Here is a 13,940-nt window from a genome sequence, read left to right on the forward strand (position 1 = left end):
CGCCACATCCCAAGCATTGATGTTGTTACTAGAAATTTTGTGTTGAAGAGAGGCAAAGAAGTAGAGAATAGGATCATAGGACCATGAATTTAGAGCTGGAAAGGATCTTAGAGATCTGTCTGATATCTTCATTTTGCAGATGAGGAAACTGAGGTACAGAAACGTTCAGTGACTTGCCCAAGGTTACCTTGGTAGAAAGTGGCAGGGCTGGGATTCAAACCCACATGTCCTGATTTCAAAAGCAGCACTCCTACTGTGTCATATTGCCTACTCGCTTTAATTATGGATTTCTGTTTATTAAGATGGTCAACCCAGTGGCCAACACGCTTTGCTTTTGTATTTTTTCTAAAGCCCTCATTCCCAGTTTCAAAATTGTTTTAGGCACTTATAAATATAGGATTAAGATTGTGTTAAGATGGGGCAGCTAGGTGGCGCAGTGGATAGAGCACCGGCACAGAAGTCATGAGGACCTGAGTTCAAATCCGGCCTCAGACCAAACACTTGACACGTACTAGCTGTGTGACCGTGGGCAAGTCACTTAACCCCAACTGCTTTACAAAAAAAAATAAAAATAAAAAAATAAAAGCAAAAAAAAAAAAGATTGTGTTAAGATGTATTCACATATAGTATTTTGGTAATGCATATTTTTGCATTTGACACAGAAAATCTGGAAGAATTGAGATGATAATTGGATTGTTTTTCTTGGTAGATTTTTAAGGATTTCCATGAAGGTACCATTAATTTTGGACCCACATACAAATATGATGTTGGCTCAGAAGCTTATGATACGAGTGATAAGTGTCGAACCCCAGCCTGGACTGACAGGGTACTATGGTGGAGGAAGAAACATCCTCTTGACAAAACAGGTTAGTGAAAATGAAAGACTTAGCAATGTTGGGCAAATTAGAATGAGTACAGTTTAGAAAAAAAACCCACAAAACCCAACAAAAAAAACTTCTCATATGTACTGAGCTCAGTGCTCTTATTAAGGTTCCTGATTCCTTACAGGTTGTTATCTTAAAATCATACCAGATTCTTGTTATGAAAGATACATAAGCATGCCTAGAATACCCAAAGACTCTAAGATGGGCAGTAAGTTTGGAGAGATCATGTTCTTCAGACCATCTCCACTTGGGCTATGTTAAAAGCATAAGATTTGCTGCCACCCTCTACCTCTCCCTGTTCTACCATCATCTTTTAGTTCTGGCCAAGAGAAGAGGATGCTAATTTCAAAAGATGTGACTTGTCATCTTTCTCCCTCCCTGGCACTGTAATTTTATCCTTCACATGCATATACATATGTGTCCTTTATCTAGCTTATTCAAATCACTTGCCTTCTACTAGCATCTTACTCTATTAGGCCCAATTCTGCTAATTTAGAAGTGAAAAAATGAGCATAAGTCAAGACTTATCTGGGTAGATAGAGTTTACCATTTTAGCATCCAACAAATATTTCTTGTTTGCCCTGCTGGGCAGTCAGGATGACTAAAAATTCTGAGAACTGGACATGCTTTTCAACAAATAGGATGCTCAAACTAAGCTTCTCTCATGGGAAATATGCTAGAATTCAAGGCTAGGAAATGTGTACACTCAAGCAGATTAAAAAAAATCCATTTTCTTTCAGTTAATATTTACTCAGCAGTTGCGTGTTATATGTCACCATGCCAAGCTCTTTGAAGTGGGGCTTGTCAGAATAAGTATTCTCAGACCCACAGGGCAATTTTATTCCCAAGTTTATTCCCTAAGCAAAATGCTTCCATCTCCTGATACAGTGAAGAGTGCCATCAAACTTGAATGCTAATCTTGATGGACCTAGAAAGGATTTTATTCCATTTATACTACAGAGAAATGCAAGCATTACTGAAATTCATGGTGCCCTTTGTTAGGATATGAATCCATAAAAGCCGTGTGAGCCAGCATCTCCCAAATTTAAACTTGTATTCCAGGGTGAATGGTTTGAGGTGGTGTTAGCTTAGTTTTTACCATGTGCAATTAAACAAATATGTATTAAACAAGATGCTGTGCCAGGCACTACGGGTCAAAATATGAAAAGTGACAGCCCCTACCTTGTACGAGGCTCACTTTAATAAGGAAGAGGATGGTTACAGAAATAATTATCACACAAGGAAGAGTGTTATTTTTGCAAAGGGCAAGAGTCTAGCCAAAATGCAGTAAATGACATTAGAAGGTAGGGAGAGATTGCTTTCTGCTGAGGGTATCAGACAAGGTGTCCTGGAGAAGGCGACTTCTTAGGGGGGCCTTAAAGGAAGGGAAAGATTTCCATAGGCAGAGGTGTGGAGAGAATGCTTACCTGGTATGAGGGCAGCCTGCACAAATGCAAACATAGACAGGAACAGATGAGGGGATGACCGTAGTCCAGGGTGAGTGAGTGCATGAAAGAAAGAAGTGAAGTAATGTCAGTAAAAGTAGCTGGGAGTCAGACTATGAGAGGTCTTAAATGTCAGCAGTCAGTGTTTTAAGAGTTTGTATTTTGTCCCATAGACAATCAAGAGTCACTGAAGATTTTTAACCAGGGAAGTCATGTTAAACCAATGTATTAGTTATTTTGGCAGCTGTGTTTAGGATAGATTTAGGAGGCAGGGGACAGGAAGAAGGGAGACCATTTTGTAGGCTGTCATAGTAGTCCAGGCAAGAGGAGGTGATGATAAGGTGGGTATCAAGAAGTAGAATAAAAAGGTTTTGATAACTAATCAGATTTAGGGGATGTGGGAGAAGGAATGATCAAATGATTCTAAGCCTTCTCGCCTTTGTGTCTGAGAGGATGGAGATGTCATCACTAAAACTGGAAAGTTAAGAGGAGGGGTGGGTTTTATGGGGCAGATTAATTCCATTTTGGACATGTTGAGCATGACACTTGGGAGCTTGTATTCTAGTGATTTAGAAATTTAATCATTGGAGCCTTTGAAGAAAGAGTGTCAAGGTTCTGAGCCACACCTCAGGTGTTAGATAAGGAAGAGAAGATGGTAGCAGTGAAAAGAAGAAAGAGAACTATAACTTGAGGGGGTAGGGTTACATATAGCTTTACAAGGGAAGTGGAGAATACTAAGAGAACTAATGTTTTCGGAAGTGCCCTCCTAAAATAAGGAAAATAGTTGTGACAGAGTGTAAAGGCATATGAGGAGTCAGAAGAGTGGCGTACAAGTCCATCTTCTGCCATAGTCATGCACGCATTCTAAGCTTGTTTTCTGCCACATAAAATGAGAATGATAATAGTTTCACTTCCTACGTGGAGATTAAATGAGAAACTCATCTAGTACTTTGGAAATAGTAAAAGGATTCATAAATAAAATTTGCTTTTCTTTTTCATTTTGGACTTTTATTTTTAAATGTTACATTTTAATGTGTGTATTTTTTTTAAATTGTGCATCCCACAAATGGAATCTCCTTTTAGCGGGAGAGCTCAACCTTCTAGACAACGATTTAAACATTGACACCAAAATCAAGCACACCTGGTCTCCTGGCGCTCTTATGTACTATGGTCGAGCAGAACTTCAGGCTTCTGATCACAGGTAATGTCCTTCCTGGGGCTCAGATGCCTCAAAACATTTTACCTTCAGGATTTTTTATATGATTTGAAAATGCCATTTCTGGTCTCCTACATCTTGGCCAGCTGTCCCAGAGCTGGAGGCCTTATGCGTAGAGAATGGAACATTGTTCTGTGCTGGACGTGTGAGGATACTGATGAGACACACAGAAAAGTGTGTCTTTTGTACACTCTTTTGTCTTTTGTCTTTGGTACAATGGCGATAGCTGGTGAAGGCAAATGAGAAGGGAAGAGTAGAAATTCTTAGAAATGTAACAGAAACAGTATTATACTGGAACAGCATCACCCTCTGTGCCAAGAGTTCTTAACCATTTTTGTGTCCTAGGCACCTCTGGCAGTCCGAGTGAAGGCTGTTGACTTCATCTCAAAATGATGATTTGTTGTCTACCTTCATAATTGAAGGAAATTATAAATATCATTTAGAGGTCAATGAAAATGTAAAGATGTTAATAATTTTTCACCCACTCAAGTTCAAGTTCTCAATTAAGAACCCCTGCTTTACAAGGACTGGAGTCAAAAGGGAAAGGAGTTGGTGATTTAAAAAAAAAAAAAGAGTTGGCTGTCAATGGGGTTAAATTATTCTGAGGCCATCCTTGTTAGCCACATGTTATTTCAACTGCCTTGAAATAGAACGTAAGCCTTTTGATATATATACTTTTAGGGCAGCTTTTGTCAGTAGTAATTTCCTTTGCATGCAATGGATCTCTTCCGCATCTCCAGTTGCCTGCTCAGTCGACCTTCTTTATATTTTCCTTTGATTCCTTTGTCTGTCAATGATGGTACGATTTAGAGGTAACGCTAATTGTCTGAAGGAGCAAAGAAGCTGGAGCCTAAAATTTATGATAAGGAACTCATCATGTTTCCTAGAACAGATGATTTTTTTTTTCAGTTGGAAGATATTTTAAGGCCTCAGCAATTCAGACTAATATGGGAAAAGGACATATTTAATTATTGAATATGTACTGCTTTAATGGATCTGTGATCAGATCAATGTGCGGATTCCCTCCATATGAGCATAGTTCACATTCTGTCCAGACTTTTCCCATTTTGAGGTTCTGTCTGTGTCCTAAATAGGTCTGCCATATAGCATACGCTCAATTATATTTTGTATTCTGTTTTCTCTTCTGTTAATCTGGGCAATTTATATTTTTGTAAATATTCATCCGTTTTGCTTAGATTGTCAGATTTATTGGCATATAATTAGGCAAAATAGCTCCTAATTGCTTTAATTTCTCCTGCATTGGTGAATTTTCCCTTTTCATTTTTTATACTATTGATTTTCCTTCTTTTTTTAAAAATGAAATTAACCAATGGTTTACCTATTTTGTTGGTTTTTTCCCCATGAAACCAGTTCCTAGTTTTATTTATTGTTTTCATACTTTCAATTTTATTAATCTCTCCTTTGGTTTTCAGGATTTCCAATTTGGTGTTTAATTGAGAATTTTAAATTTGTTCCTTTTCTAGGTTTTTTAGTTGCATGCCTCAATTATATTTTGAAGGCATCAGAGCAACACTCAGGTTCTGTTATCTATATCCCTTGTGCTCACTATATAACCATGCATTTTCTAGACAATATCCCATAGACAATTTCCTGAATAGAGGTCATTATTGGAAATGTAGCATATCCTATTTACACCTACCTTTTTTGAACTTATTCCCTCCCCCCATTTTTTAAAATTTTGTTTTCTTGCTTTCACATAATTAAAACTAATGCCAAAGGGGTGTTTGTACCTGCTCTGATAAAAAGATAAAATTACTAAGATACTAAATTACTAAAAGTAGTTCTAGAATAACATAGTGGAAAAAAGTCAGATGTAGAGTTAGAAGACATGAGTTTAAATCCTGCCTCCGATGCTTAGTTACTGGATGAACATGGGAAAGTCCCTTATACTCCCTGGGCTTCCATTTCCTCATCTATAAAACAGCAGTGTTGGGCTAGATGGCCTTTGAGTTAGCTTCCAACTCTGATCTATGGCCCTATGTTTGGGAACACTATGATTTTTGCTGTAAGCTCATCCTTACCCTTTAAAATCTTATTGAAACCAAACATTAAACACGTTCTGAATTAGTGGCATCCAAATTATTTACAAGCTTTCATTGAACTTATTAATTTCAAAGCTACAAGTAAAAACAAAGGACGATTATGCTGTTTCCTGAATATGATATCATAAATATTATTTTAAATAGCCTTTTCTGAATTTTTCATCATTATAAAATTTAAGTGCAAAAGTTCCTTGAGTTTATTGAATCGGAATGCAACATGAGAAATATACCACACGTGCAGTATATTCATATTCCTGGAAATGCTTTTCTGAAAATGGAGGATGGCTATAACATCTTGGGAAGATCCTCTATGGAGGCTTTTTGAGAGATGCCTAAGGATCCTACAAGATGAGAAGTCCTATAGGGGAAAAAGTTTGGAGGGTGGAGAGGTTGCCAACCGTGTGGGGAGAGTGAGTATCCAATATTGTCCTGAATTAATTAAAATAGTGATATAATAGTAATTAGTTGACCTTAGACATTCAGTCCAATCAACACTAAATGATAGTTCTTTGATGTTTAAGTCCAGAAGGTGCTTTCTAGTGAGAATTGGGTGGGTTTTGAGGGGAGTGGGTGTGGGTAAGAGGAATCCTGAGTTTAAGTAGAGTTAACAAGTCAGCAAGTATTTATGAAGGACCTACTATGTGCCAGGCACTGTGCTAAGTGATGAAAAGGAGTCATGAATTTAGAGTCAGAGAGCCAGGTTCAAAACCCAGGCCTACCCCTGTAAAACTCTACCAACGTGGACAAGTTATTTAACCTCTCCAGCTCTTAGCTTCTCCTATATGTAAAACAAGACTGCTGGACAAGGTCATGGGATTATCGGTTTAGGGCTGGAAGGGAACTCAGAGGCCATAGAATCCAAAACACACACACACACCCATCCATCATTTCACAGATGAGGAAACTCGAGTCTAAAGGGACGAATGACTTGTCCAAGGTCACATAGGCTGAAAAAGATAGACGATCTCTGAGCTCATGGCAGAACTTCTGCCATCATTTTCCCTTGATCTGCTCTGTCCCTCAGATGTTATTGTTGTTCAGTCATTTCAGTCACGTCCAATTCTTTGTGACACCATTTAGGGTTTTCTTGGTAAAAATATTGGAGTGGTTTCCTGTTTCCTTCTCCAGCTCATTTGACAGATGAGGAAACTGAGGTAAACAGGGTTAAGTGACTTGTCCAGTGTCACACAGCTAGTAAGTATCTGAGGCCAGTCTTGAACTCTGGAACATGAGTCTTCCTGACTCCAGGCCTACCTGCCATCCCTCAGTTAAGCATCACCAATTTATTTCCTAATTGCGAATGAGTAGGTATATCTTTCCTTCACTATCCAAATGTAATCCCCTCACCTTATCCATAAGCTGCTAAACACTAGGTTGACTTAAAACTCTTTAAGTTTTAGTCCTCGATAATTAAACAGTCATTAAGATCCAGCTGAGATGATTATTTTCTAAGTGCTGACTAAGATAATTAAAGAGCAGCAATATTCCTCTCCCCGGACTTCTTCCACCAAAAAATGAAAACAAAAAAAAACCTTACTCATGTATGAAATAGATAGGGCAAGTGGTGCCCCTATCTCCTGGACTAATTGTTGGGATAAAAATTAGCCAGGAAAGCAGTGGGAGGATGCAAATGATAGCAGGATTCTGTTCAGCGAGCATCTTGCCTTGAAGTTACCTTTGTGTTATCTTGTCTGTGTGTTTAACAGGCCTGTGTTGGCAGTTGTAGAAGTAGAGGTCCAGGAAGTGGACGTAGATGCCCGGGAGAGAGTCTTCCAGGAAGTGTCATCTTTCCAAGGACCCTTAGATGCTACAGTGGTGGTAAACCTACAGTCACCAACCCTGGAAGAACAAAATGAGTTCCCTGAGGATTTGCGGGCTGAGCTTATGCAGACCTTAGGGAATTATGGGACCATAATTCTTGTCAGGTAAATACTGATGGAGGCTAAATCTATGTGTGTTGCCATAAGGCCCACGACATCCTAGGCCTCAGTAGAGGACCACTCTTTTTTTCTTGGCAAAGGCAAGACTTGACATGCCAGTACCTCCTATTGATTTTTTCCACCTCTCTCCATCTGTCTCTTGTTTTCTGCCTTCTCCTTTGCCATTCAGCCTATGATTAAGGGAGAAAACAGGACCATTTTCTTTTTTCCCATTTCTCCTCCCAAAAGTAGCATAGGACCCTTCTTGAGGCTTAAAAAAAAGATTTATAAGGAATAAGGTTAATAGGTTCTACAACAAGGTGAACAGGATGTTTAGAAACTTTTTGTGGTCTTAAGAAGGAGTTGTGGCCATACATACTGCCTCTAGAGAAGAATATAGACCTTTTGTTCTTTAGCTTCTTTTTTTTTTTTCAGTGAGGCAGCTGGGGTTAAGTGACTTGCCCAGAGTCACACAGCTAGAAAGTACTGTGTCTGAGGCCAGATTTGAACTCAAGTCCTCCTGACTCCAGGGCTGGTCCTTTATCCACTGCACCTCCTTGCTGCCCCACATACCCCATTTTTGTTCTAAAAATCTCAAAATCCCTGGAGATTCTCCCTTCCTGTCTGCTTTCTCTTCTACCTTCTCTTTCCTCCTGCCCTCTCTTCCTTGTTTTCCCCCTTTTCCCCTTCTTTTTCTCCTCCCCTTTCCTTTTCCCCTCATTTCTAGCTTCCTTCTCTCCCTCCACTCTCTATTGCTTTTTGCCTCCCTCCCTCTCCTCCTTGTTCTCCCCCTTTTCCCCTCCTTTTTCTCCCCCCTCACTTTCCTTCTCCCCTCATTCCTAGTTTCCTTCTCTCCCTCCCCTCTCTACTGCTCTTTCCCTTCCCGCCTCATTCTCTCCCATGTATCATCTCTTCCCTGAGAAATGATCCTCTGAAATCCAGGCTTGGGCCAGATATGTGATTTCATTGTAGCAGGACAATTTCTAGATGAAGAGATTTACTTTACCAGTACAGGTTGGTACCTACTCTGTAAACCTAACAAAATCTAGAGAATTATCTGGAGCAGTAAGTGTTTAAGTGATTTGATCAAGGTCGTGAAGACAGAGGCAAGACTTCACATCCAGGTCTTCTCTACTCTGAGGCTGTTTCTCCATCCCCTACACCATCTTGCCTTAAAAATCAAGGCTTGTAGTAAGGAAAGAAACTCTTGAACTGAAAGTACAAGTTGATAGAAAATGTTCCCCACTCATAAGGGCAGAGATTAACCTGGAAGCTGGTTCAGGAGCTAGTTCTGCTGTCTTTTTTTTTTTTTCCATCCTATAAGCTACTGCTATTTGTCTCTCTTCTTCCCAGGATCAATCAAGGGCAAATGTTGGTGACTTTTGCAGACAGTCGGTCAGCCCTTAATGTCTTGGATGTAGATGGTATGAAGGTAAGTCTCCCTGGATAGGCTCTATAGCCATGTGGGTTTCTGTGTGGGCTGTTTCCTCCCATTTTTCTTTCTACCTTTTGGGCTTATGAGTAAGTGATAGCTGTTCCCTCATCTCGTTATGAACAATGGCCCTGACTTTTTCTATTTGAGATCTAAAACTTAACAAAGGTTTATTAGCTGAGATTAAATGACTAACCCCAGGTCAGATTACTAAAACACATATTTTCCACTGAGCCACCTATGTGACCCTCACCTACATTTCTTCATATATGAGTCCCCTGAGGTTACTTTTGATGAGTGTGGTATATATGGAATGGTAGGAATTTGTTAGGTAAGAATAGGGGACAGCAATCCAGACATAAGGAACCATGTGAATGCCCCACTTATGTGCCTTCATTCACACAGTTCCTTAAGTGGAGCATACCATGCAGGTATATGGAGGGGATGTAAAGTTCCAGTTTGGCCAGCCTAGAGCTCACTGACAGAGGAGCAATGTAAGACAATATTGGGAAAATTGGATGGTACCTGCATTTTGGACAGCTTTGCACTCCCGGAGTAGAAACTTAAATTTTATTCAGACAATTGAAATTTGTTGAGCAGTCAACTTGATAAGCATTTATTAAACACTTAGCGCATGCCAGGCGCATATGAGAGGCAGGGGATACAAAGAGAAATGAAATGATCTTTATACAAGGACTTCACATTCTGTCAGGGGATCTATTCAGATGAGGTGATACAGGGTAATTTCAGGGAGGGTGCACTATTAGCTGACCTTCTTTTGAATCTCACATGGGTTCAAAGTCCTCATGTAGGAGTTAGCTGAGCTGAAAATTGAAGGAATCTAGGGGTGCCAAGAGGCATGGAGAAGGAAGATGGAATATTATGTGTGAGGGACACCACATAGGCCCATTTTGACTGAACCTTAGACCCAGTGACGTGGAGTAAAAGGTCATAAATCTTGACAGATAGTCTGAAGCCAGATTGTGAAGGGCTTTAAATGTCCAACAGAGGAATTTGCATTTTTTTTTTATCTTAAAGGCAACAGGAAACCATTGAAGTTTTTTGAGCAGGGTCAGGCCTGTGATTTAAAAAGATCATTTTGGCAGCTGTATGTAGGAGGGATTAAAGAAGGTGAGACTAAATAGAAGGCTATTTCAATAGTCCAAGTAGGCAGTCATGAGGATCTGGATAGAGTTGGGGAGGCGGGGGGGGGGGGTTGTGATGGAAGGGATAGAGAAAGGTGCTAGAAAAATTGGCAAAGTAAAGATGATAAAATTCAACAACAGACCGACTATGGTAAGTGAGAGAAAAATCAAAGATAACACCAAATTTCAAACATGGGAAACTAATTGGTGGTGCCATGGACATAAATAGGAAAGTCATTGGAGACGAAGGTTTTTGAGGAAAGATAATTTGCATTTTTAGACACGCTGACCCACTGATTAATGGGATATCCAAGGGAAGCTATGCAGTATACTGTCTGAGTCGCAAGTCTGAAGCTTGGGGATAAGGCCAGGACTGGAGATAAATATTTGGCCATCACTTGCACAGACATGCTGCTCCAAGATACGGTAATAAATGAGATTATGAAAGGAGAGAGAATAGTGGGAAGAAGAAAACAGGATAGAGATCTAAATCTTGTGGACTCATCTAAGTCCACATGTCTGGAGGGGAAGAGAGGCTGACAGTCGAGACAGAGGAATGGTTACATAGAGATATTGGAGAGGATCCAGGAGTTTGGTATCTCTAAAATGAAAAAAGAAGCCAGAAGAGGGACATGGTCAGTAGCCTCATGTGTTGAAGAAGACAAAGATGGCTAGGATTGAGAAACAGGCATTTGGCTATAAGAAAGACATTGCTGACCTTTGAGATAAGAGTTCTGTATTATTCTGTGAACTGGTGAGGTCATGTAAGGTTGAAGTAAAGAACTCCCCTTTCATGTGCTTGACAACTAGTGGATCAGGAGTGACAGCTAACAGCAACAATAACACACATTCATATTTTACCGCAAGGTTTGCCAAGCACTTTACATCGTAGATTCAGGGATGGGAGAGAGAGCATCTAGTCTAGTCTCCTCATTTATTGTCGCCATCTTAACAGGAGAGGAAACTGAGGCTTGAAGTGGTTAATTCTTGACCCAAGAGGGAAAACAAGAGGCGACACTGAGTCAAGGCAGGATTCATAAATTAACCAAATCTAACATGGGGGAAGAGAGTTCCTGATAACAGGATCTTATTGTTCAGTAGTTCTCAATTGTGTCTACCCTTCGTGACCCCATTTGGGGTTTTCTTGGCAAAGATACTAGAGTGGTTTGCCATTTCCTTCTCCAGCTCATTTGACAGATGAGGAAACTGAGGCAAGCAGGGTGAAGTGACTTGCCTAGGGTCATGCAGCTGGTAAATGTCTGAGGATAGACTTGAACTTGGGAAGATAAATCTTCCTGACTCTAGGCCTGGCACTTTATCAACTGTGCCACCTGGTGGCCCAGAGCAGTAGTCATGTAAATCATACTTCCATATTAGTCATATGAATGAAAACATAGACCAAAAAAAAAAAAAGTATGCTTAGATCTGTATGCCGATTCCATCTATATGCCAAAATAACTCTTCCAACATGTTTCATCATAAGTCCTTCAGAGTTATCTTGGATCATTATATTACTGAGAATTGCTACATCATTCATAGTTGATTATCATACAATGTTGCTGTTACTGTGTACAGTGTTCTCCTGTTCTGCTCATTTCACTTTGTATCAGTTGGTGTTGAGTCATTCCAGGTTTTTCTGAGAGCATCTTACTCATCATTTCTTATAGCACAATGGTATTCCATTATAGTCATATACCATAACTTGTTTAACCATTTCCCAATTGATGGGAATTTCCTCAATTTCCAATTCTTTGCCACCAGAAAAGAGCTGCCTTAAATATTTTTTATATGTGTAGGTCCTTTTCCTTTTTGTTTGGATCTCTTTGGGATCCAGATTTGATAGTGGTATTGCCGGATCAAAGAGTATGCATGGTTTTATAACCCTTTGGGCATAGTTCCGAAGTGGTCTACAGAATGGTTGAATCAGTTTGCAACTCCATTAATAGTGCATTACTGTTCCAATTTTCCCACATCCCCTCCAACATTTGTTATTTTCCTTTTCTGTCTTGTTAGCCAATCTGATAGGTGTGAGGTGGTACCCCAGAATTGTTTTAATCTGCATTTCTCCAAACAATAGTGTAAATCAGGGTTTCTAACCCTGGGATCTGTAAACTTGGGTTTTATTTTTATTTATTTTTTTATTTTTTTAGGCAGTTGGGGTTAAGTGACTTGCCCAGGGTCACACAGCTAGTAAGTGTCAAGTGTTTGGTCTGAGGCCGGATTTGAACTCAGGTACTCCTGACTTCAGGGTTGGTGCTCTATCCACTGTGCCACCTAGCTGCCCCTTGGTTTTTATTTCAATGACAGTTCTTCAACATTATGTATGCGCTTTATGCAGTTAAAAAATTGTTCTGAAAAAGAGTGTATAGCTTTCACCAGATGACCAAAGGAGTCCATGACACAAGAAAGGTTAAGAATCCTTGCTCTGACGCTGTACACAGTAACAGCCACATTGTGTGATGACTAATGTTGATAGACTTAACCCATCTCAGCAATACAAGGATCTAAGACATCTCCAAAGGCCTTGTGATAGAAAATGCTATCCACCAAGAAGAAAGAACTATGGAGTTTCAATGCGGATCGAAACATACTATTTGCTATTTTTTTCTTCTGTTTTGTTTTATTTCCTCTTTCTTGTGGTTCTTTCTATTGGTTCTAATTCTTACTTACAACATCACTAATGTGAAAATATGTTTAATAGGAATGTATATGTATAGCCTATATCAGATTGCGCACCGTCTTGGCGAAGGAGGTGAGAAGGGAGAGGAATAAAAATTTAAAACTTAAAAGCTTATGGAAGTGATTGTTAATTCAAAATAAACTATTTAAAAAAAAAAAAGAATCCTTGCTCTACAGGATGATTTCAAAACCTAGAAAGACTTTCATGAACTGATGCAGAGTGAAGTGAGCAGAACAAGGAGAACATTGTACATAGTAATGGCAAAATTGTACAATGATCAATTGTGAATGACTTAGCTGTTCACAATCGCAAAGGACTCATGATGAAAAATGTTATCTGCTTCCAAAGAAAGAACTGATGGAGTCTGAATACAGACTGATTCATACTATTTTTCACTTTCTTTTGGCTCAAGTTTTCTTCCACCAAATAACCAATATAGAAATGTTTTACATGATTGCACATGTATAACCTATATCAGATTGCTTACTATCTCAGGGAACGGAGCAAGGAGGAATGGAAAGAGGGAATTTGGAACTCAATATTTTAAAAAAAGTTAAAAATTGTTTTTACATGTAATTGGGGAAAAATAAAATACTCCATAAATAATAAAAAAGAATCCTGATTTAGTATGACACATTTGTGATAAAATCACTTAACCTCTATCTGCCCCAGTTTTCTCAGCTAGAAAATGGGCTAATTTAAGCATCTTCCATTTAGGGTTGTTGTGAGGATAAAAACAAGATGTTTGCGAAGCACTTAGCACAGTGCCTGACACAGGGTAGGCACTTAATAAATGCTTATTCCCTTCCAGCTTTCACTAAAAGGAGCATGTTTAAAATCTCCCGCTTTTTCAGGTTAAAGGCAGGGCAGTGAAGATCAGACCAAAAACAAAAGATTGGCTAAAAGGTCTTCAAGAAGAAATCGTACGGAAACGGGATAGCATCATATCCATGTCCCCCACTGTCAACTCCTGTCTGTTAGAAGAAAACTTTGACTTCTCCAGTTTGGACTACGAATCAGAAGGTTAGCAGCTATCCTGTGAGCCTCCCTGTGGGCAGTGGTGGAAAAGGAAAAGTAAAAAATCCCAACTTTAGAATTTGAAGTTAGAATAGAGTCGAGAAGTAAAGAGTTTTTTTGAAAAGTTCTCTCTTGGGGG

At 39.4% G+C, this 13,940-nt stretch overlaps 1 protein-coding gene across 3 annotated transcripts in view; it reads left to right on the forward strand.

The window, feature by feature from the left end:
• Positions 1-13,940, forward strand: part of LOC114031525 (synaptojanin-2) — a 143,526-nt gene that overhangs the window by 117,976 nt on the left and 11,610 nt on the right. For all 3 annotated transcript variants that reach the window (XM_027846650.1, XM_027846651.1, XM_027846652.1), the window contains 5 exons: positions 710-866; positions 3,413-3,530; positions 7,315-7,533; positions 8,881-8,959; positions 13,639-13,807. In XM_027846650.1, coding sequence (XP_027702451.1) covers positions 710-866; positions 3,413-3,530; positions 7,315-7,533; positions 8,881-8,959; positions 13,639-13,807 — 742 coding nt within the window. The remainder of the gene's footprint in view (positions 1-709; positions 867-3,412; positions 3,531-7,314; positions 7,534-8,880; positions 8,960-13,638; positions 13,808-13,940) is intronic.

The sequence above is a fragment of the Vombatus ursinus genome, unplaced genomic scaffold (genome assembly GCF_900497805.2).
Source record: "Vombatus ursinus unplaced genomic scaffold, bare-nosed wombat genome assembly UNPS02015175.1, whole genome shotgun sequence".
Lineage (NCBI taxonomy): Eukaryota > Metazoa > Chordata > Mammalia > Diprotodontia > Vombatidae > Vombatus > Vombatus ursinus.